General features: G+C 37.7%; 1 protein-coding gene across 50 annotated transcripts in view; it reads left to right on the top strand.

Annotated features, from left to right (window-relative positions):
- Positions 1-22,822, top strand: part of RIMS2 (regulating synaptic membrane exocytosis 2) — a 564,867-nt gene that overhangs the window by 199,515 nt on the left and 342,530 nt on the right. For 3 of the 50 annotated variants that reach the window (XM_056111980.1, XM_056111976.1, XM_056111990.1), the window contains exon 1: positions 8,286-8,953. The exons of 43 other annotated variants lie outside the window; for them this stretch is intronic. In XM_056111980.1, coding sequence (XP_055967955.1) covers positions 8,832-8,953 — 122 coding nt within the window. In that variant the 5' untranslated portion in view covers positions 8,286-8,831. Of the gene's footprint in view, positions 1-8,283; positions 8,954-22,822 lie in introns of those variants that run through there. 4 more of the 50 variants (XM_056111991.1, XM_056111992.1, XM_056111986.1 and 1 more) reach the window with 2 other exon arrangements.

Genomic DNA, 22,822 nt, shown 5'->3' with positions numbered 1-22,822 from the left:
GCGAAGGACAGGCAGGCATTGCGAATACTTTTCCCGGCTTCTGTCGCATCTATCAGCACTGCTGGTCTTCTCTCTTTGAGGTCTTCCTTTATTGCTACTCTGCACTGCTTTGCGAGCTTGGACGTTTGCTTGTGGTTGCCTGAGGCTCGCACCAAGCCATGTTATTGAATGTGCTGAGAGTTTCCAAAGACCTGATGGTGGAAGCACAGAAGATCTAGTATGACATCATTGGTCTGACCGAGATGAGAAGGCATCAACCACATCACGACACTTTTGACACCGGAGAACTGTTCCTCGGAACATGTGACCAAAGAGGCATCGGTGGTGATGGTGTCCTTGTCAACACTAACTTGGCCATGAGCATTGATTTATTTGAATGCCTAATGACATGAATTGGATGATTACACTTGAATAGATGTGGCTCACTGCCAGCCATTTCTATCTTCATCATCTACGCACCAACATCCAACTACAATGAAGAAGAAATTGAGAAGTTCTACATGGAGCTGGAGAAGTTCGTTAACGAAGACCACACCTTCTACAAGATCATTGTCGGTGATTTTAATGCCAAGATAGGACTGAGAAGATTGGCTGAAGAACTCCACATTGGAACCCATGGCCTAGAATGGTGAGAGAGCAGGATGAGAGACTGTCTGAGTTCATCATGTCAACCAAGACCATTCATGGCAACTCACAGTTCCAGAAGGCCAAATCTAAACGTTGGAGATGGGAGTCTCCCGGTGGACACTTTGACAACAAAATTGACTATATCATATTTAATCATCAGTTTTGCCTGACCGATGTTGCTGTTGTCCCAAAATTCCAAATGGGATCAGACCACTGTCTCCTTCATGCAAAATTCTACTTCACAGAGCAGGGAGAAAAGGCTCCAAGGTTTAAGAAGAGAACTCTCAGAATGACCACCAGTTAGTAATATAAAATATCCAAATGAGGTGAGAAAATAAAACTTAACAGAAACTTTGTTTATATCATTTTCAAAACACATTCGAAGTCCTTAAATATAATTACTGTTTTTTGATTTCTATTTCTAGGCTGAACTCTTTCAAATGTCAATTGGCTTTTTTGATGACTTTAGTGAAATTGTCTTTGCTTCTACAAGTTTTCAAACATCATTTCTTCTATGACCACTCTAGAGAGTGTTGGCATTTCCAGGGATATGCAGAGATATGCTAAAATTTCTACTAGAGTAGCCATAGTGAAATGAATTGCTACCTTAGATGCTGTTTATGAAAGTTAATGCCTCTTTGTTGCACTTGTTGTAAATACAGAGCTGACATTATTTGGTAAATATTTTTAGTTTACTTAATATTTTTGGAAAAAGTTATCATAAACATTACATCCCATCTGCATATAAGTGTCAGGAGGGTAGATCCTTGTACATAGAAATTTCACAAATATTTGTGGCATGGATAGATAAGATGAATAAAAGATACCTGAATCAAGTTGTTAGAATCCTGCTCTCAAAGATTTGATTCCTCATGTAGTTTATAATACTGTTACTTTCAAGTACCACATCCTTTACAGTTTATAAAATGCATAATTACATGTTTTCCTGTAACAGTAACCCTATGAGGAAATACTGTTTCTTCTTTCATATGGGAAGAGCCTATCACTCATCTGTGGAAAATGAACATCCTGGGGTTTTATGACCAGTTTGAACCAGTTCGAACTGGAATCAATACTTCAATGCAGACATTCTAACTCTAAGGGTCATGCTCTTTCTATTCTCATAAATCTCACACAAATTGTTCACTTATAAACCTGTGCTACACAAAAAATTAAAACATTAATTATAATATTCATAACAAATTACCAAGTTTACCTAAAGCATGCTTATATTTATAAGGATTGGCTACTCTTCTATTGATGGAACTTCTTACTTGTATGGTAGGCTTAAGCAGTGGTCTTCAACTCTTGCTCCATAGACCTATGCTGGGCTGCAGGTAGAGTAAGGTGGAAAACCACTGGTCTGACATTTTGGTTCTAAGTACTGATCCAGGACCAGTTTGTAGGACAGGTTCAGGGGTTTAAAAGTTGACAAACACTGAAACAAATGATACTAGAAACTGAAAACTGAATGAAACCCCGAGTGTTTTTCTGTCTGCTTTTGGAAATGGCTAAAAGAGAATGAAATTTTTCATAAAATTTAAGTAACCATCTGATCAACAATGTTCATTCACGGAGTGCCTACTCTGTTCTAGGCATAGTGCTGGATGAGTTAAGCTAGGGTTTGGGAGTTGGGGGGCTTTACCTTGTGGAACAGAGGGTGAAAGATAGTGAAGAGTTTTCAAGTGACTTGAAGAGAAAATTCGAATGCACGGAGGTGGGGGGTGGGACAGTGGGTGCTAGCAAGGTGGGGACTGATAGTGATCTAGATCAGCAAAAGTCTTCCTGAATAAGTGACATTTTCAGTCTTAAAGGATGAGTAGGAGTAGGTAAGGGTTTGTGACTGGATAGGCAGAGGGCAAAGTGGAATCAATCACTTATGGAACATCTGAAAACCAGAGAGTAGATCAATGGCATTTGACCTTCAGTGAGGTCTGGAAACTAAGGCTCTGAGAGGGCCAGTTATTAGATTGTTTATTTTTTCAGTAAGTCATTTTAGACTCATTCTAGTGGCATTTCTACTGGATAGAATGTTTGAACTGCCTGTGATCTTGCCTTCAGATCTAATTTTGAAGTACAAAAGAAAATTTATAATAAATTAATTAATGGTTTTAGCACAGTTACACAGTGCTCAGGGTTTACTCCTAGCACTGTACTCAACATTCACTCCTGAAGGTATTTGGAAAACCCGATGAGGTGCCAGGGATTGAACCCAGGTCAGCTGCTTGCAAGGCAAGTGCCTTGCTTGCTTGTCCTATCTCTTTAGTACTGAAACTTTTATTTTAAGCAAAGAATTTTTGCACTATAATTATTCCCTATTTAAAGAAACTTACTTCACATGGACTTTTATATATAAAAATGAAGAACTTATCTATTTCTTTGAAAATGTCATGTCATATAGAGAGACTACATTGAGTCTGTATAACACTTTGGAGAATATTGCCATTTTGACAATGTTAATCCTCCTGTGAGGAGGGGATGTGTCTCCATTTCCTCATGCCCTCTTTTATTTCTTGATGTAGATTTTTTAAGTTTTTTGGGTTTTTCTTTGTATAGTTCTTTTACCTCTTTAGTTAAACTGATTCTGAGGTACTTGATTTTCTGAGGCACAATTATGACTTTTTCAAAAAATATTTCTTTCTTCTCTTTCTTATTTGCATATAGAAAAGTCTTGAGCTTTTGGATATTGATTTTGTAACTTGCCATTCTTCTATATGGATCTACTGTTTCTAAGAGCTTTTTGGTAGTCTTTAGAATCTTCAAAGTATAGCATCATGTCATGTGCAAATAGTGAAAGCTTGACTTCTTCCTTTCCTATCTGGATCCCCTTGATACCTTTTTCTTGCCTAATGCTATGGCAAGTACTTTCAGTACTATATTGAATAAGAATGGTGAGAGTGGCCAACCTGTCTTGTTCATGATCTTAGAGGGAAGAGTTTTGGTTTTTCCCCATTGAAAATAATGCTTGCTGTGACTTGTGTAGATGGCTTAGACTATATTAAGAAAAGTTCCTTCAACTCTCATTTTGTTGATTTTTTTAAAATCATAAATGAGTGCTGGGTCTTGTCAGATGCTTTCTCTGAATCTATTGATACCATCATTTAATTTTAATCTTTCCTTTTATTGATATGGTGTATTATGTTGACTGACTTGCAAATTTTTTAAAAAATTTTTTATTAATGAAACACCATGAGGTACAGTTGTAGACTTACAAACTTTCGTGCTTGGGTTTCAGTTATACAATGATCAAGTACCCATTCCTTCACCAGTGCCCATTCTTCACCACCAATGATCCCAGTAGCCCTCCCCTCGACCTGATCCCCCCCCACCCCGCCTCTGTGACAGGGCATTTTCTTTTGCTCACTCTTTCTTTTAGGGTGTTTTAGTTTGCAATAGAGATATTGGTTGGCCATCATGTTTGGTCTATAGTCTACTTTCAGCACGCATCTCGCATCCTGAGCGAGTCCTCCAAACTCCCTTTACTTGGTGTTCCCTTCTCTATCTGAGCTGCCTTTTCTCCCAGCATATGCTGCTGGATTCCAAGCCATGGAGCAGACCTCCTGGTACTTATCTCAACTATGCTTGGGTGTTCAACTCCCATTCTGTTACTTTATATTCCCCAGATGAGTTGACTTCCAAATGTTAATCCATCCTTGCATCTCTTGGAGGAATCTTGAAATTCATACGAAATAATAAAATTCCATGAATAGCTAAAGGAATTCCTAGGAAAAAGAAGATGGGAGGCATCACCTTCCCCAACTTCAAACTGTATTACAAAGTGCTAGTATTTAAAATAGCATGGTATTGGAATAAAGATAACATACCTGCAGACCAATGGAATAGAGTTGAATATCTTGACACAGACCCTCAAATATATTATCACTTGATCTTTTATAAGGAGCAAGAAATATGAAATGGAGCAAGGAAAGCCTGTTCAAAAAAAGATGTTGGGGAAACTGGACAGCTACATGCAAAAAAATGAACACAGACCTCTATCTAATAACATGCACAAAAGTCATATCAAAATGGATTAATGCTTGAGTGCATCTACTGAAAAAGCTCAGGTATGCAGGACTTGTGACTGAAATCTCCAGGCTCTCATGGAGTCAGGTATAGGCCACTTTTTCCCATCACCCTGTTCTTCCAGTAGCTTGTCAGTCATGCCTACAAACTGTCTCTGGAACCATATGAGCTCATTAACAGCTGTGAACCAGAGACAAATAAGTCTCTCAAAAAAGAGCAGCATCAGAGCCACACGCCACAGAAATGCCTCCAGACCTCTAAGTCACCATTTAGTTAAAAAAATAAATTAAAAAACAAAGAAAGCGAAAATGGATTAAAGACCTTAACATTAGACCTGAATCCATAAGGTACATGGAGGAAAATGTAGACAGAATCCTCCATGACATTGAAGCTAAAGGCATTTTCAAAGATGAAACACCACTGACCAAGTGGAAGCAAAGATACACAAATAAGACTACATTAAACTAAGAAGCTTCTGCACCTCAAAAGAAAAGGTGACCACAATACATAGACAGCCCACTAAATGGGAAAAATTATCCAATACCCATCTGATAAGGGGTTAATATCAAAGATATATAAGGCACTGGTAGAATTTTACAAGAAAAAAATTATCCAACCCCATAAAAAATTGGGAGAAGAAATGAACAAAAAATTACTCAACGAAGAAATTCAAATGGCCAAAAGGCACATGAAAAAATTGTCTACATTACTAATCACCAGGGAAATGCAAATTAAAAAAACGAGATATCATCTACGCCACAGAGACTGGAATACATCAAACAGAACAAGAACAGTCAGTGCCGGCATGGATGTGAGGGGAAAGGATCTCTCCTTCATTGTTGGTGGGAATGCTGACTGGTCCAGCCTTTTTGTAAAACAATATGGGCATTCCTCTAAAACCTAGAAATTGAGCTCCCACATGACCTAGCAGTACACTTCTGGCAATATACCCTGGGAGTCTAAAAACACACAACAGAAATGTCATCTACACTTTTGTGTTCATTGCAACACTATTCACAATAGCCAGAGTCTGGAAACAACCTGAGTGCCCGACAATAGATGACTGGATAAAGAAACTATGGTACATCTACATAATAGACTACTATGCAGCCACCAGGAAAAAATGAAGTCAGAAAATCTGCTTATAAATGTATGGACATGGAGAGTATCTTGCTGAGTTCATTTAAAAGGAGAGAGACAGAAATAGAATGGTTGTACTCATCTGTATGGTATAAACAAACTATGAGATTAATACCCATGGACAATATAAACAAGGGTCAGGAAGACTGGTCCATGAATGGAAGCTCGTTACAAGTAGAAGGGCTGGGGAAAGGCAACTAGGATAGCGAAGTGACTACTATGACAATGATAGTTGGAAATAATCACTCTGGACAAGATCTGAGTGCTGAAAGTAGGTGAAGGGATATACATCATAATCTGTCAGTACTGTACCTGTACTGTAAAACCATAATGCTCAGAAGGAAAGAGAGAAAGAAGAAAAGTACCTGCAATGGAGGCAGGCAGGGGTGGGGGCAGGGGCGGAGCCAGCAGAATGCGTATGGAGGGCGGGAAAGTTAGTGGTGGGAAATGTACTCTTGTGAAGGGATTGGTATTGGAACATTGTATGACTGAAACTGGGTCATGAACAACTTTGTAACTGTGTATCTCACAGTGATTCAATGGAAAAAAATGGAATTTATGCACAAGGGAATCTCTGTCAAATCACAGACAATAATAGCTTTGAAATAAGAACTTTTATTCATTTGTCTTATGGACCACACCCAGTGTTGCTTGGGGGATGATTTCCTGAACTGGTCTTGAGGATTTTTCCTTGCAGTGTTTGTGGGGGTCATGCAGTGCTTGGGATTTTTGCCAGGTAGTGACAGGCATTAAACCCTTGGGCCTTCTGAGTGCAAAGCATGTGCTAAGCCCATGAAGAGTATCTCTCCAGAACCCAAATTAAGAATTATTTAAAGTATATGTTTTAATTTGTAGAAATTGATTTCTCATAGATATGAAAAATTAATTTAATGATTATAAGTTAAAATTTTAGGTATATAAGATTGCTTCTATTCAAGTTAAGTGGAAGAAGTCCATTTAAAATGACCTATGAGCGTAAAACTTTGGGATATTTGCTTTTACTGAAATATCCTTGACTAGGTTTTTTAAAATGTATTCATAGAAATGTCCCTATTGAGGGTGGGAAAGGGGGGGTATACCGGAGATATTGGTGGTTGGGAATGTGCACTGGTGGAGGGATGGGTGTTTGATCATTGTGTGCTTGTGACTCAAATATGGAAGCTTGTAACTATCTCATGGTGATTTAAAAAAACTAATAGAAAAAAGGAGAAAAAAAGAAATGTCCCTATTGAGAAATAAATGCACATATTTTTGTGCCTGTACTCATGTAGAGTGGTAGAAAAGAAGCATATTACAATGGAGTTCAAAACCAAGACTTTCATTCCAATTAAATTTTGTTCTTTACAATTTCTGTGGTCTTGAATAACATATAACCTCAGTTTCTTTTCCTCCATAAGCCAAGAGCAGTATTGTCACTCATTCACAACATTTTCTGCATATTAAAAAATAGTTGGAAGTATAGTATAAATCAAAAATATCCTGTGATTAATATGTATATATAAATGTTTCATGAGTAGATTTATATACACCTATGAAGACCTAAAATCTAAGATAAGCAAAATTGATTGAGAATAAGTACATACATAAATTGAACACATTAATATGTAAAAGAAAAAAGTGAGTTATTTAAATATTTATATGGTTGGATTTGATTGTATCTCCTAAAATTTTTATTATTACATGCTTATTTTGTGATATTTACTCATGCCAAGAGAGAATTCTTTGGTTTTTATAAAATGTCTTGGTGCATTTAGTTGTCATTTAATCACTATATATGGATTGTGTATGTGTGTGTGTGTGTGTGTGTGTGTGTGTGTGTGTGTGTAAAAAGATGGGAGGACATAGATAAAAGTTGAATCACAGGAAGCTGAAAGAAATATATCTGTCCATGAAATGTCATGGTATAGAAACAGTTGAGGATTAATAAATTTATGAAGCATCCTTTTAAGTGGGTTGCTTTTTAAAATTCAATTTACTTTCTACTTTAAAACATGGCTGCACCTGGACATGCTCTGACCTATTTGATCTGAGACAGAATTACTCATTGAGAGTGAAAGTTCATCTGGGTGCTCCGCCACTATTGGGGCCTGGGGAAGTCCCCCTCTTCTGAGAAATGCTCTGGTCATCTTTTTTGAAATTTGGCCTTAGTGGTGCTGTTTTTGTTTTTTAATTCTTGGCAAAGTTTATATTAAATGTATGCTATTCACTTGTGTTTTAATTTATGGGGAATGCATTCAGTCTAATTACCTGGTCACTATGCTTGGCCTTTGAAAAAGGACCAGATTGAAAGCCATTCACTTTCCTCTAAAAAGAAATGAAGGAAGGCAGCTTAAATTAAGTAAGACCTGAAAACAAGGGACTCCGTTTTCCAACTCCCTGGCAGTGCGCATTGCCCGTGCTCAAAGCCCTGCTTTCTGTTGTGTTTTCCTTGCTTGGCAATATCGAAGAGGGGTGATGGCACTCATTTGTGCAGTGCTCGCGTCTCTGCAGCAGCCTGCACTCCGGAGACAGCCTGGAACCTCGGTGCTGGAGTTCCCCCATTTTCTCGGGGACAGAGAAGGGTCTGCCCGTTTCCTCCTCCTCTGTCCAGGAGTAACATTGAGATGCTACCTGACCCCCATTTTTATGACTTCTGAGGTTTTCTTGCTTGGCAGCCAGATGTGCTGAAACTCCTGACGACGGCAGCTCTTCCTCGCGTGTTTTTTAATAGGCTTAGAGAAATATGAGTCGAGTACATGAAAGCAGCTCAGCCTCACACTTCAGCTGGGAATGCCCAAAAAGCTCACTGCTGTTTAGAATTCTGGCTACAGTCGGGAGGAAGCCGAAAGCCGCACGGGCACTGAAGCTCTTACGACTGAATTAGAAGAATAATGACTGTACAATTAACTATCAACCTCTGCTCATTTAAGCACAGTTTTTACAGAGCTCAGGAGAAATATGGAACTTGATTGGCATGTTTCTATTTGATGGTGTCTGCAAATCGATGACTTTAAAGACAGGTGGTAAGGAAAAATAAGAGAAGAAAAAAAAAGAGAAAGAAAATGCAATTTGAGACATTGCGGCAGGTCTGCAATTCTGTTTTATCTCATTTTCATGGGGTCTTTTCATCCCCACCAAATATTTTACAAAATGAGCTTTTTGGACAAACACTGGACAATGCAAGGTGAGTGAAGCCCTCTTTTCTTTTAGTTTTGATATTTTTAGAATTGTCCTCTTCTGTGCCTGCCAAAATTCTTCTGTATTGCAATGTTGATATTTTAAGGGTGTTGTCTTCTATCATAAAATTTTATGTAGTGTTTTTCTTAATTGATTTTAAGAAGAAAAACAAGCTTACTTCATAGCCTAAAAAGCATCTTACATTTAACTAGCTTGACCTCTGAAGCATAATACAGTCTGTTTCATAATTTCACTTTCTAATAAATAAAATGTCTGATAGATTTTTTTCCCTTTCTGATCATGGCAGTGATTACATTGCATATACAGGGACGGGGCTGTGTAATCATATGTGATCTGGTAGAAAATAAGAATTAGCAGTCATGCATGCTTTTTGTAAAACATGCGGAAGATGTTTTCTAGCTCTAAAACATTTCTCTATGCAGGTAGATCAATAATCATTTTTAAACAAGCTATGTAATAGAAATGCTAATAATGCTTTATATTGTTTTAGGTTGACTAGTTTGGTAGGATGCTTTGTTTTAAATTCCTATTGCTTTTTCAACTGGATTATGTTTTTTGGAGAAGGTTGTTAAATTATGAACATATGCTTGAGATGGTTTTTCTGGCTTAAACCAAAAGAGATAAACTGCATTCTAAAAGCCTCCCTTAGTAGGCTCTCTCTTTAAAATGCAGTTTATCTTCTAGCTTTTCTCTTATTTAAGTTGCTTGTTTGGGGGGGAATTTCTAGTGTTATATACCTAGTAAAAAGACCCCATTTTTGCTAAGTATATATGGCAAAAGAAATTCTGTGAACATAAAAATGCACCGAAGCCTTCTGGAAATTGAGGGGAAACTAATAGTGCATAGGATATTCCGTGATTTTGCAGCTCTCTTCCTTCTAGTATCTGAACAACATGAGGCAGCCTATTTTAGAGATTAAAAAAGTACCCATTGCACAGTGTGTAGCTTAGTGTAACAGATACGAAGAATATTTTTTAAAATGTTGCTGGCATTTAATGTTTACTGATATTAATTTTATCTGTGACTATTTCTTTGAATATGTATTTTAAAATGAAATTTCACAGGTCTCAGTGCAATTCTGTCCAATTAGCCTGTTTTTTTAAATTTAGTGTTAGACCAGTTTAAATATATAACAACCTATGAAATATTTTGATATTTATAGTAGATTTTATAAATTTTAAGATATTGTATGATTACTTAGTAATAGAGCAGTTGTATTTCTGTAATATATGATAAAGCATTATCTATAATTGCTTGTTATATTTAAATAAAAGAAGCAATATGGCTTTCTTAAAATGTCCATGACCTGAATCTACCACTTTAAGGATTTGTAGAAATCTTTATAAATCTTTTTTTTCTTGATTTCTTGCTTTGTTTTTTAATGTGAAGAATTAAGATTAGTAATAATAGGACCAGGTTCTTATTTACTTAAAAAAATTTCTATTAAGCATGGTACATGATTGGATTTAAAGTATCACTAGCTTTAATATTTTAGAATATCTTTTCCCTTTAAGGAATTGTGTACATCTGATCACTATACTTGAAGCCTGTGCTTCGAGTTTCTTTGTCACATGCTTATAATGACAAGGCTCATTTAAAAAAACTGGAATTTTATGCATAATATTTTTCATATAAGTAGTAAATCATAAAGTTTCTAGTGCATCTATAAGATCAGCCCGAAGACCAGTCTTATTTAAACTTATTTTGATTTTTATCTAAAATTAACTGAAACTACCAATTAATACATGATTTATTCTGCTTTAAAAAAACTTGTATATAATTTCTTAGTCTTTAAAAAACATGACTTTTTTCATTCATAATTTTATTGATCTTAAGTGAATAAACCAAAAGTTCCCAATTTAACTATGAATAATTCAAAGCCAATTATACAAACTTAGTATTTTAGAAGTATGGAGAGTGAAAAAAGTGTGTATAACTTACCACTAATGTCTCCGCCTACTTATACTTTTTGGTTACTATATATTCAGATCAGATACAGTGTTTTTTTTTTTAAAGAACTTCCCATTTTTCTTAGATACTTGAAAAGATATTTTTTGGCATAAGCATTTTATTTAAAATTGAATTAGGAAGTAAGATATAGACCTAAATCATTACTGAAGGAAACCATAGAAAAAGAATGACCTGAGTATGTAATCCAGAGTTGTGATTTAATAAAAACTTAAAAAGTGCTTTCAAACAATAGGCCTTTCAATCTCGTGGCTGGACATCAATGGTCTTGAGATTTGAAGCATCAATTATGTAACTGTCATATCTGGAAACAACAGCAATCTTTTTGTTGATACAATGGAGAGTCTTTGTTTAATTGTTTGGGCTAGTTAAAATGGAACAGTCAGTGTTGTATTGTGACCATTAACTATGAACTTGAAACAGTAACAGTATAATAGATGTGAGCAATTAGGTTACATTTTATTCTGCATTGTTTTTTAGGAGAAATTACTAGATTAGTTCTGTAGAGTGTATTACTGAAAGGGGACTCTTTAAAGTCCTTTTCCTGAACTTTTCTTGAATCTCAAATCTTCAAAACAATTCTCAGTAGAATTTAAGATGGTTGGGCCGTTTACTTCTATCACATACTAGCAAGTTGCAGTAAGATGATGAAAAGATGGAAAGTTTTCAAAGTAATTATAACAAAACATTTCCAGATTCAACTTGTTAAAGGAGTAAGGATTTAAAATATACCAGTAGTATTTAATGTGTCTCAAAACTGGAGATTAATAGAGAGGGTCAATATATTTTATTACCTAATGAATAATTAAAATTTACTTATGAGTAGCAATCATTAGAATATTTTAAACTAACTTTCTTTTGGAAGCAAAAACATGACCCTTATGTTTCAATGATGGTTCCTGGCTTAATCTTCTACTATTGTGGTTCTTGAATATCATTTTGATGCATAAACCAGTGACAGGCTTGCCTCTGTCCTTTTACTACTGAAATGAAACAGCTGAAGAAGGTTCAGCAAGTAAAAAAGAATCAAGATATGCATCCTACATAAAGACACTTGATTGCTTTTGATGAAATGACATTTTCATTTAAATTCTTATTATCAAGTTTTCTTACTGTAAACTCAATTTTCTCAAATTAAATTATTTAATCAGGATGCAAAGATAATTGCCTTTGTCGCTACTAAAAAATCTTCAAGTACTAAATTTATTATGGAATCTAATTTTTGTGAGCTTGTCTTTGGAACACACAAATATTGAGATGCTACAAGATAGTTTTTAGCAGGGTTCTCTACATTGAGTAATTGCTTGCCTTGAACAGTATACAGACCATCACGATAATCACACCTCTCAATTGTAATGACATTTGTGGGGGAAATGTGCTGAGTAGCTACTAAGTTTTTCCATTTTAGTATCTTTTGAGTTTTAGCATCTTCACAATGGAGTACAGTAAAGATGCAGGACTTGGTTTCCAACAGAGGCAATTATTTCTTTGTCACTGGGTGTGTGGCAGTGAATTTGCTGTGCCAGTTGGCCACACAGGGGCATGATAGGATTGGAATGTATTCAGAATAGATCTTTAAAAACCTCTTTCTCTTTTCCATATACATGTAATGCAAAATGCAGACTTTCATATTGAAAAGTAAAGATTTTTAAAAAACTTTAATATTTTAATAGATAAAAAATGCCTGGGTTTACTAGTATTTTCAGGTACATGCTAACCATACCATCTGGTTTGCCTGGACTGGTCCTAGTTTATTCCGGTTGTAGTACCATTAATTATTGGTAGCATCACTTCTGTCTTTCAAAAGTGTTGGTGTTGTATTTGACAATAAATAACAGTGTCAGTCAGGAAATGTAGAACTTGAATTCACCTAGTGTAAATGAATTCTTTGCCACTGATACATTTGCACAGCCCTAAAATATTGTTTTAAATAAAATTTGATCTTGTCAAAGAAGTATACAATTATTAGTTTGGGGATGTTTTCTGGTCAGAAGTACTTAATTCTTGTCAGGGTAGTTATGTTTTTTTAAAAATTTTTATATTTATTTTTTTAGCTTTTGGTTCACATCTGGCGATGCTTAGGGGTTATTTCTGACTCAGCACTCAGGAATTACTCCTGCTAGTGCTTGGGGGATCATTTAGTATTCTTGGCACCAAACCTGGGTCGGGTGCATGCAAAGCAAGCACTTTACCCACTGTGCTATCTTTCCAGCCCCGATTTATGGTTGTTTTGGCTTATAATATAGCTGTACACTTGTGTTGAGGATTCCTGGCACAGACACCTGTTATTCATCGTGGCACATAAATTACTACTTTGACATTGAACTAACGGCTCCAAGAGAGCAATCTGCAGGGTGTGTGTTTGGAGCTGTTATGATCACATATAATCAGTTCTTCATGAGAGGAACATCTTTCATAAACAGTCTGGGATGTGAAATGCAGAGCAACTGGTAGTCTGTTTCATATTCACTCACATGGGTGCACACATGTACATGTTTATGATACATGTAAGCTTTTTGATATACATATATATGCTAATCATGAAAGAACTAATTGCACATTATAGTCGTGAAGGCATAGTCCTGTAACTGTCTTTTTATATTTTTAATCAAATGACCCAAATACATGTGTATGTTTAATATTTTAACTACTTATGAGGCCCATAGCTTAGACTGCAATTACTGGCATAGATACTTAATCTGTTAGGCAATCTCTAAGTATTTCTGTATTGAAATAGTTGTTAACAGTTCTACTTTAGTAGTTGTTGATTTTCAGACAGGCCAGTGCTAATACCATTGAAATCAAATGCCAGATTTCTCACTCATGCTCCTTTAAGCTTTACAATACAAGAAATGACCTTGAAATATCAGATATGGAGGGAATAGAAAATGGTCAGGAGAGCTTCCATGTTTCACTGATTTGTACCTGATTTTTTTTTTTTTGCAGAGTGTGGCAGCTTTGTGTTCGTTAGTGTTAAATATAGGAATCCATGTTTATGTCTCAGTTCTGCTACAGACCTTCATGGTTCTAGTGGAGTTACTATAATGTGGGTTTCTTGAGTAATGGACTGTATCATTGAATTCTGAATTCCCATACTTCTTATTTTTCTCATGCTTCTTTCTAGTCAATTCTTAATCCTCTTGGTCTCCTATTTGCCTGCTGTTTCCCTAGTATGCGAAATTACTTTGTCTCTTTTAGAATTCCACATATTTGGGGACTGGTCGGGTGCTTGCCTTGCATGTGGACGACCCAGGTTCAATCCCCAGCATCTCATATGATCCTCTGAGCACTGTCAAGAGTAATTCATTTTTTAAAATTTAAATTACTTATTATCTTTTAAAAAGTTGAACCCCCATGAATTATAAAGATATTTATGATTGAGTCTCAAGCGTATATTGTTCCAAACTTATCCATTCACAAGTGTTGACTCCCCTCCACCAATATCCCCTATTTCCCTCCAACCCCCCACCAGCCTATCTCTTCCCCTCCCACATTGTCCTAGTGTTTCCTTCCTTAACTTATTTCCCTCACCCCTACCCCAGTGCCAAGCTTCCTACCGAAAACCAGTTTCAGGAACATTTCCTAAGTTCAGAGCCAGGAGTTACCCTCTGAACATCTCTAGGTGTGGCTACCCCCCAAAAAATTGAACAAAAAACCAGAACTCTATATATTTGAAATCATAAATGTGATCTTTAAAAGGGTTTCTTAATCACCATCATTTATTTTTAAAAAAACGTGTGACTGAAGAGGTAGGGTGTCTGACCTACATGTATGAAGTCTTGGTTCAATTGCTGGCTTGCTCCCCTTCACCCCAAATTTATCCATGTTGTTGCATACATGCATCATCCTTACCGCCCTTACTTTGTACTGAATATTATTCTATTTTATGAATATACAATGCACATATAAGTTATTTTGTAGGCATTTTTTGGGGGAAGATTTGGGTTTCAGGGCCATACTTGGTGTTGCTTGGGGACTGCTCCCAGCTTTGTGCTCAGTGGACACTCGGTGGTACTTAGAGAATCATCAATACCAGGGATTGAATGTGGGGCCCCTGAAACTCATCTCTCTGATGACCCTATACTTGTATTTTTTTTCTCTTTAGTACTTAGAAGAACTCTTGAATCACAGGATAGATACATGTTTTGTTTTATGACAGATCATTTTTAAAAAGGGTTGTATATTTCAAACTCCTACCTAATATGTTTGGGAGTTTTGTTGATTTCGTGTGCTTTTCAACATTTAGTGATGTATCTGCATTTTTTCCCTTTCTGATGAATTTATAATATAGACGTCTCCTTAGGGTATTCTTTGCTGTGTTCCCGGTGACTTAGTGTTACTTTTTCATGCATCCAGCTTATTGGCCAGTTATGCATCTTCCATTGTGAAATACTTGTTCAAACATTCTTTAAATGAGGTCTTATTGATTATGGAATTTATGTCTTATGGATATTAGTCCTTTGTCCATTGTATGCTTTAGGAATATTTTCTCCTAGTCTGTTACTTGCCTGTCTCTTCCCAAGGGGCTTCCTGTCCTCAGGGAGTCATGAGGCTACTCAGCCATTTGTACTGATGGTTCAACGCTGGGCCCTGGCAATGCGATACAAGTTGGACCCTGCAGTGCCAGGTGTCACCAGGTCCATCCCAGCGGTGCTAGGGGGACCTTACAGTCATGGTGATTGAACTTGGGACCTTCTGCTTGCACTCCACCCTAAGCCATGAGGGATCAAGCAGATCCTACTTAATTCTAAAACAATGCCTTTAAAGGAAGAGCAGTTTTACTTCCATTCAATCCAACTCCCCTGCCCCCTGTGTTTTTTTTTGTGTGTGTGTGTGATAGCTAACGATCCTTTGTCAGTCTTTAAGACAGGAAACTAAAATTCTGCATCTGTCATTTAGAAACTTTAGACTTTTTATTTTACATTCTACATACATTGTTTAGAAACTTTAGACATTTTTTTATTTTAATGTGAGGCCCCATGCACAGTATTTTTATATGTATGGATTTACTTTCCATTTTGCAGATGGAAAAACAATATTTGGTACCACTTTTGCTAAAAATACTATTGTCTAGTCATTTTTATTATAAGAAAATAAAGTAATTGTTTAACTGTGGTTCTATTTATGAGCTAATTGTTCTGCTCCATTAATCTAGTTGTTTCTATTTATGAAATAATTGTCTGTTATCTTTATAGTAATCGTGAATACATGAATCAGGTAATTGTACGTTCTCCACTATGTTTTTCACATAGTCTTGGTTACTTCAGGTTCTTTTCAATTTCATATATATTTTATCATAAATTTATTAATTTTGATTAAAAGTTTTTGTAGGATGGGGCTGGAGCAATAGCACACTGGGTAGGGCATTTGCCTTGCACATGGCAAACCTGGGTTCGATTCCCAGCTTTCCATATGGTCCCCTGAGCACTGCCAGGGGTAATTCCTGAGTGCAGAACCAGGAGTAACCCCTGTGCATCTCCAGGTGTGATCAAAAAAGCCAAAAATGGTTTTTGTAGGATTAAGCCTGATATTTTATATTTCTACAGATTGATGACAAAATATTGAATTTTTAAATTTAATAATGTGTATAGTTTTCAGGATAGAGGAGTTGTTTAATTTTTTTATTTTAATATTTTAAGGTTTTGATGGGCTGGAGCGATAGCACAGCGGGTAGGGCATTTGCTTTGCACGCAGCTAACATGGCCGACCTGAGTTCGATTCCTCTGCCCCTCTCGGATTGCCCGGCAAGCTACCAGAGTGTCTCGCCTGCACGGCAAAGCCTGGCAAGCTCCCCGCGATGTATTCAATATGCCAAACACAGTAACAAGTCTTACAATGTTACTGGACCCGCTCAAGCAAATTGATGAACAACGGGAGGACAGTTACAGTGAAGGTTATGATATTACCATAATATACTATTTTTAAATTCTCATTTCTAGAGTTGGGGACTTTTTATGTCTTATCTTTTGAATAGTGATGTATGATTGATATTATTTCTTTCTAAAATATTTGATATAACTTCAATAGTGAAATAAATATTTTGGGCATGGTTTTCTTTTCTTTTCTTCTTCTTTTTTTTTTTCTGTTTGGATCACACCCAGCAACGCTCAGGGGTTACTCCTGGCTCTGCACTCAGGAATTACTCCTGGCAGTGCTTGGGGGACCACATGGGATGCTGGGAATCGAACCTGGGTCGGACGCGTGAAAGGCAAATGCCCTACCCACTGTGCTATTTCTCCAGCCCCAGGGCATGGTTTTCTTAAAGTGAAATTTTTATCAGGAATTCAACTTCTGAGACTAGAGTGATAGTACTGTGGATGGGGTGTTCGCATTACATGAGGCTGATCCAGGTTTGATTCCCCAGTATCACATACTGTCTCCTGTGCCCCACTGGGAGTAGTCCCTGGAGGCAGAGCCAGGAAAAGGCACTGAGACCACCAAAACACCACATAAGCTCAGAGGTCTGAATTCCGGTAGTGCTCAGGTCTTACTCTTGACTCTGTGCTCCGAGATCACTCATTCCTGATGGGCTCAGGGAACTGTGTATGGTGCCTGGGGATTGAACTTAGTTGGTCTCATGCAAGGCAAGCATCTTACCTGCTGTGCTATCTCTCCAGCCCTACTTTGCTTAAGCTTAATAAATTTATATATTTCACCCACTCTGACAATTTTGGTTTAACATATTTATTACCATTTTTCCTTTCTGATTCTCAGTTGATTTATGTTTCAGGCTTTTAATAAGCCATTGCAGAAAGTCTTATGATTAAAATTTCTTTTTTCTCCTCAGATTGAATATATTTCAAAGTTTATTATTATTTTTTATATAGGAGTATTGCTATTTATTCAGCCATTGATTAGGCTGATTGAATTGGGCATGAACTCCACCTTACTTTTTTCCCCCCTTTATTATAATTTTATTTATTGAATCTGGGCTGGAGCGATAGCACAGCGGGTAGGGCGTCTGCCTTGCACGCAGCCAACATGGCCGACCCGAGTTCGATTCCTCCGCCCCTCTCAGAGAGCCCGGCAAGCTACCGAGAGTATTCGATATGCCAGACACAGTAACAACCAAGTCTCCAATGGAGACGTTACTGGGCCCGCTCGAGCAAATCGATGATCAACGGGAGGGCCTTTACTTTACTTATTGAATCACCATGAGAGCAGTTACAGAGCTTTCAGGTTTAATTCTCGGTCATATAATGAAACACCCATCCTCAAAACCACCACCAAAAGCCCCAGTATACCCCCCATCCCACACCCTCGCCCTACCTGTGGGGCAGATGATGTCCACATTACTCTCTCTTTACTTTGAATTACATTCAATATTTCAACACCAGACCCACCATTATTATTTGGGACTTTACCCCAACACTCAGATTTGCTGAAAAGGCAACAGTAGACAATTTGTTTTCTATTGCTTGTTATGAATAATATATGATGTCACGTGACTGCAGTAGTAGCCATGCAATTTTGAAATTCCGAAATTTTAACAATTAAATCCGGACGCATTTCTGCCAAAAGCCACTGGGTTCCGAGATTTATTTGAGTCTATGCGATCATGACCATTAAGCAGCTTGATCAGGAGCCAGAGAGACTGCTGGTGGCAGCAACTCGGGGTCTTATTAGGGTGGGGAAGAAAGGGCCGACTGCACCCCCATCCCGTGAGGCCCTTTGTGTCTCATCACTGTGGGCCCAAACCTGACTGTCCAGAGCCCTCTGGAAGATGGCAGAACCGAGCCACCAAGGGGGAGCAGGCAGAGGGACAGCACCCTTTTCCCCCTGGGGTGGTCCAGCGCCATTAACCCATTGTGGGGACCAGACACATCTCTGCCAAATGCCACTGGGTTCTGAGATTTGTCTCTGAGTCTCTGGGATCATGGCCGTTCAGCAGTTCAATCAGGAACCAGAGAGGCCTTGCCTCCAATTATATAGCTGAGACGGAGATGGTTTATGGGTGTGTCTCCCACATTCCTAACTTTTGGCCATTTATTTTCTTGGTAAACTTTGCTCCAAGTTTTTGGGGTCTGGCCAAAGGCACAGCAGCAATTTGGGGGTATCTGAATGTCTGAAGGTGCCATCAGGCTGCTGATGCACTCGCCTCACAGGACCTGCTGGTGGCACCATACCCCCTCAAAATTTATTCTTCCATGAACTCTTAAAAAGCTCATGTAGTAAGTTTTTTATTTAGAATGTTTTATGTTCAGATTTTTTATTTGGTTATTTTTTTTCTTGTTGTTGTGGTTGTTGTTTTTGACCATGCCTGGCAGTGCTCAGGAATTACTCCTGGTATTCAGAGATCACTCTGATGGTTCTTACGGGACCATATGGGATGCCAGGGATAGTATCTGGGTTGGCTACATGCAAAGGGAGTGCCCTACCTGTTGTTCTAACTTCCCAGTTATTTTTTATCATTGCTATTTTGTTGCCAAGATTTACTATCTTTGCACTTATTATGAGCATATTACCTCTACTTCTTTTAACGTAGTAGCTTTCAAGCTCTTTTCTGTTCATTTAGATATCCTGATTATCAGACAGTCTCCATTGAGTGTTTTTTTTTTCTCTTGAGCATAATAGGTCATGTTACCTTAGTTTTTAATATGCCAGGATTTTTAATTAGGACATAGTTAACAGTGCCCTATAGACTTTGAAATCTGTTCTTGTGGCAGTTGTCAAAGCAGAGCATCAGCCTGGTTGAATTTGCGATATAGACTCCTTGCCCACAAAGAACAATTGAGCTTGTAGTTTGATTGTGGTAAGATGAATTGAGGTTTGTGAGAGTCGTACTTCGTTTATTCTACACAGACTTCATTCTTTCTGTAGGCTTCTTTTAGTCAATCTCTCTCCACTCTTTATCTTCTGTCTTTACCCGGATTATAGTTTCAGGTTCTTTTTAAAAACTAGTACTTCTATAAGATTTCTGTGATCTGGATTCCAGGCATTGTCTGGATTTTGAAAAAGTCATAGAAAAAGAAGTTACCCTGTCATTCCTTCCAAATGTTACACCCTAAGTGTCTTTTTTTGTTTACTTTTTAAAGTCTACAGACAATTGTGTTTTATATTTTTTCCTGAGTTTACTGTTTTTGTGAGGGCAAATCTGGTCATTATCAAAAGAAGGACCTGTTCTTTAATATCTTATATTTGTTAAAAACTATGTTGGCAGAAATTATACTATAGTTTTATTTTCTGATATTTATTTTGCCCCCCCCTCCCCCCCGTGCAGGCTATTATCTATGAATAGTCAGTTGGTATTTGATTAGGAATATGTTCTCATTAACTTATATATTCAGCAAAATATATAGAAAATACATACATTTAAAATACTTATTGGGCTGGAGCGACAGCACAGCGGGTAGGACATTTGCCTTGCATGCAGCCAACTTGGCCGACCCGAGTTCGATTCCTCTGCCCCTCTCGGAGAGCCTGGCAAGCTACTGAGGAGAATCTTACCCGCACGGCAAAGCCTGGCAAGCTACCCGTGACGTATTTGATATGCCAAACACAGTAACAAGTGTCACAATGGAGACGTTACTGGGCCTGCTCGAGCAAATCGATGAACAACGGGAGGACCATGACAAAATACTTACTATGATGATACTTCATGCATCTTTCAGTGACTATTATTAATAGTAAAATATGGGATGTGGAAGATTTTTCATAGAAAATACAAGATTAATATGAACTTCTGAACATTCTTTGCCCCACCCCAAATTTGATGTTAATTTGGAAACAAATTGGATAAATTTATTTCAGTTTTTAAATGAGGATAAATTACCTTTGCTCAAGAAATGGGCAGCTTGATCCATAAAAACTTGCACAAAATGTAAATCTGATTATAAGAATACACTAGAGCCACGTTGCTTCAAAGAATATTACCATTCTATGCAGTTCACAGAGCTAAGGAAATACTCTGGAAATGCTCACATATTAATTATATTAGCATTGGAAAAATTTCTGAATGATCTGTTTCAATAAAAAATGATGCCATGATTTCATAATTCAATTCAAAGCTTATCTAGAATTTTTCACTAGCATGAACTTCTGAATATTTGAGTTCTCTTATTATAAAAACTTTTACTTATGTTGGCTTATGTCAGTATCAAGGAAGAATCCACTTCTGTGTGCACTCAGATTGGTGGTAGAACCCAGCTCTTTGTGGACTGGGGTCCTTGTTTTCTTGTTGGCTCTCTGCTGGAGCTGTTCCCACCCACGGGTGGCCTCTTGCATTCCTTGCCTTGTTGTTCTTCCATACTTTGCACCAGCCATGACATCACATTCCTCTTGTTCCTGGACTCCTTTGGACTTCTTTTTCTGCTCTCAACTAGTTAAAGTCCTGTTGCTTTGGAAAAACTCTTGGGAGTGTATTGGTGGATTGGATTCCTTCAGATAATTCTGTTTTGTTTTATTAACGCATCATACCTATCTCAAAGCCTGTGGATTAATAAACTTCAAGCATCTGCAACTATCCCTTCACCAGGTGCTGTTATGTAATCATGGCTGTGGCATGAGTCACACTCATGGACCAGGTGGGACCTTGTTGGGGGGGCAGGGAGGCACTTTGAATTCTACCTTCCAAAGCATTGAAAGAAAAATTGAAAAGTTAGATTAGTTTTTAACTTATAGTGTAGAATGTAAGACTCTATTTATAAAAACGTGTATGAGGATGAAGCCAAGCTATACATGGTTTTCTAAGATCTATTTTTAGCATAACAACATAAAATTAATAATCATCTGTTAAATCTCCATTTATTTTTATTCCTCAGCAATTCTTCTCACCCAGATTATACAAAAATGCTGCTTTCATCTTTACCTTAGTGTTAGAAAATTTGCTTTCTGTGCATTCCTTCCTTCCACCTTGCTTCCTCCCTTCCCTCTCCCTCTTCCAGTCCTCCTTTGTCTCCCACTTTCTTTTCAAAAGTAGAAAACTTCCCTACAACCGTGAAAAAAGATTGAATTAGGCAGGAGTAGCATCCATAGGAGGGGCCTTAAAGAACCCAGGCTTAGCATTATCATTGTTTGTCTTTCTGCCTTGTTGAGAAAAATGGCATTGTTTATTGTGATATTAAATTAAGCTATTCGGGCTTATCTAGGTCCTTGTTGCTGCTTGGGAATTATTTAATTTATTCCCATTTAATTAGTTTCCATAATTCCCCTCCCCCCAGTCTTTAGCAGAAATGAGTTTCTGCTTGATTTTTATCTTCAGGGGGAAAAAAGTCAAATTTTTAATATATCTGAAATGGTTGCCTTTTTCTTCCTACCTTTTTCCCTTCTTTGGTTTGGGGGCTACCCCTGTAGGTGCTCAGGGCTTGCTCCTGACTCTGCACTCAGGGATCACTCCTGGGAGGTTCAGGGTACACCATGTGTTGAGCCTCAGTGGAATCTCAGGTCAGCTTCATGCAAGGCAAGTGCCTTACTCACTGTGCAGTCTCTCCTGTACAGACACAGCCTTTATTTTACAAACTTGGAAGAACAACTTTTACTAGTTTTCCCCTCTATACATAATGCCACTTTTTGGTTCAGATGTTTCTTATTAAACACTGAGAAAAATGAGTCTCGATAATATCTTCTTGGTGTTAGCAAGGAGCCTCAGGTGAGTGACAGTGCACCTTTGACTCCTGGTGGCCCTGGCCAGGCAGTACCCTTGCTCCCTGCTGCCCCTTGGAAAAGTCAGCTGAGCCTGGGGGAGCCTGTCAGCTGGTGCCTTGCATGTGCTCCTGCTGTCTCAGACACCCTCAGCATCTGCTGCAAATCTGCACACGACTTCCACCAGACTTGTTTGACTCCTACTTGTTATCCTGATTGTGCATCTCTGGACATGTGAGGATTGGTATCAAGAAATCGCTCTATGCCTTACATGTCTTTGATACTTCACCTCACTGTTGTAGTGGTG

This window comes from Sorex fumeus, unplaced genomic scaffold (genome assembly GCF_029834395.1).
Source record: "Sorex fumeus unplaced genomic scaffold, SorFum_2.1 ptg000002l, whole genome shotgun sequence".
Classification (NCBI taxonomy): domain Eukaryota; kingdom Metazoa; phylum Chordata; class Mammalia; order Eulipotyphla; family Soricidae; genus Sorex; species Sorex fumeus.
This window is presented reverse-complemented; position numbering and strand designations above follow the sequence as displayed.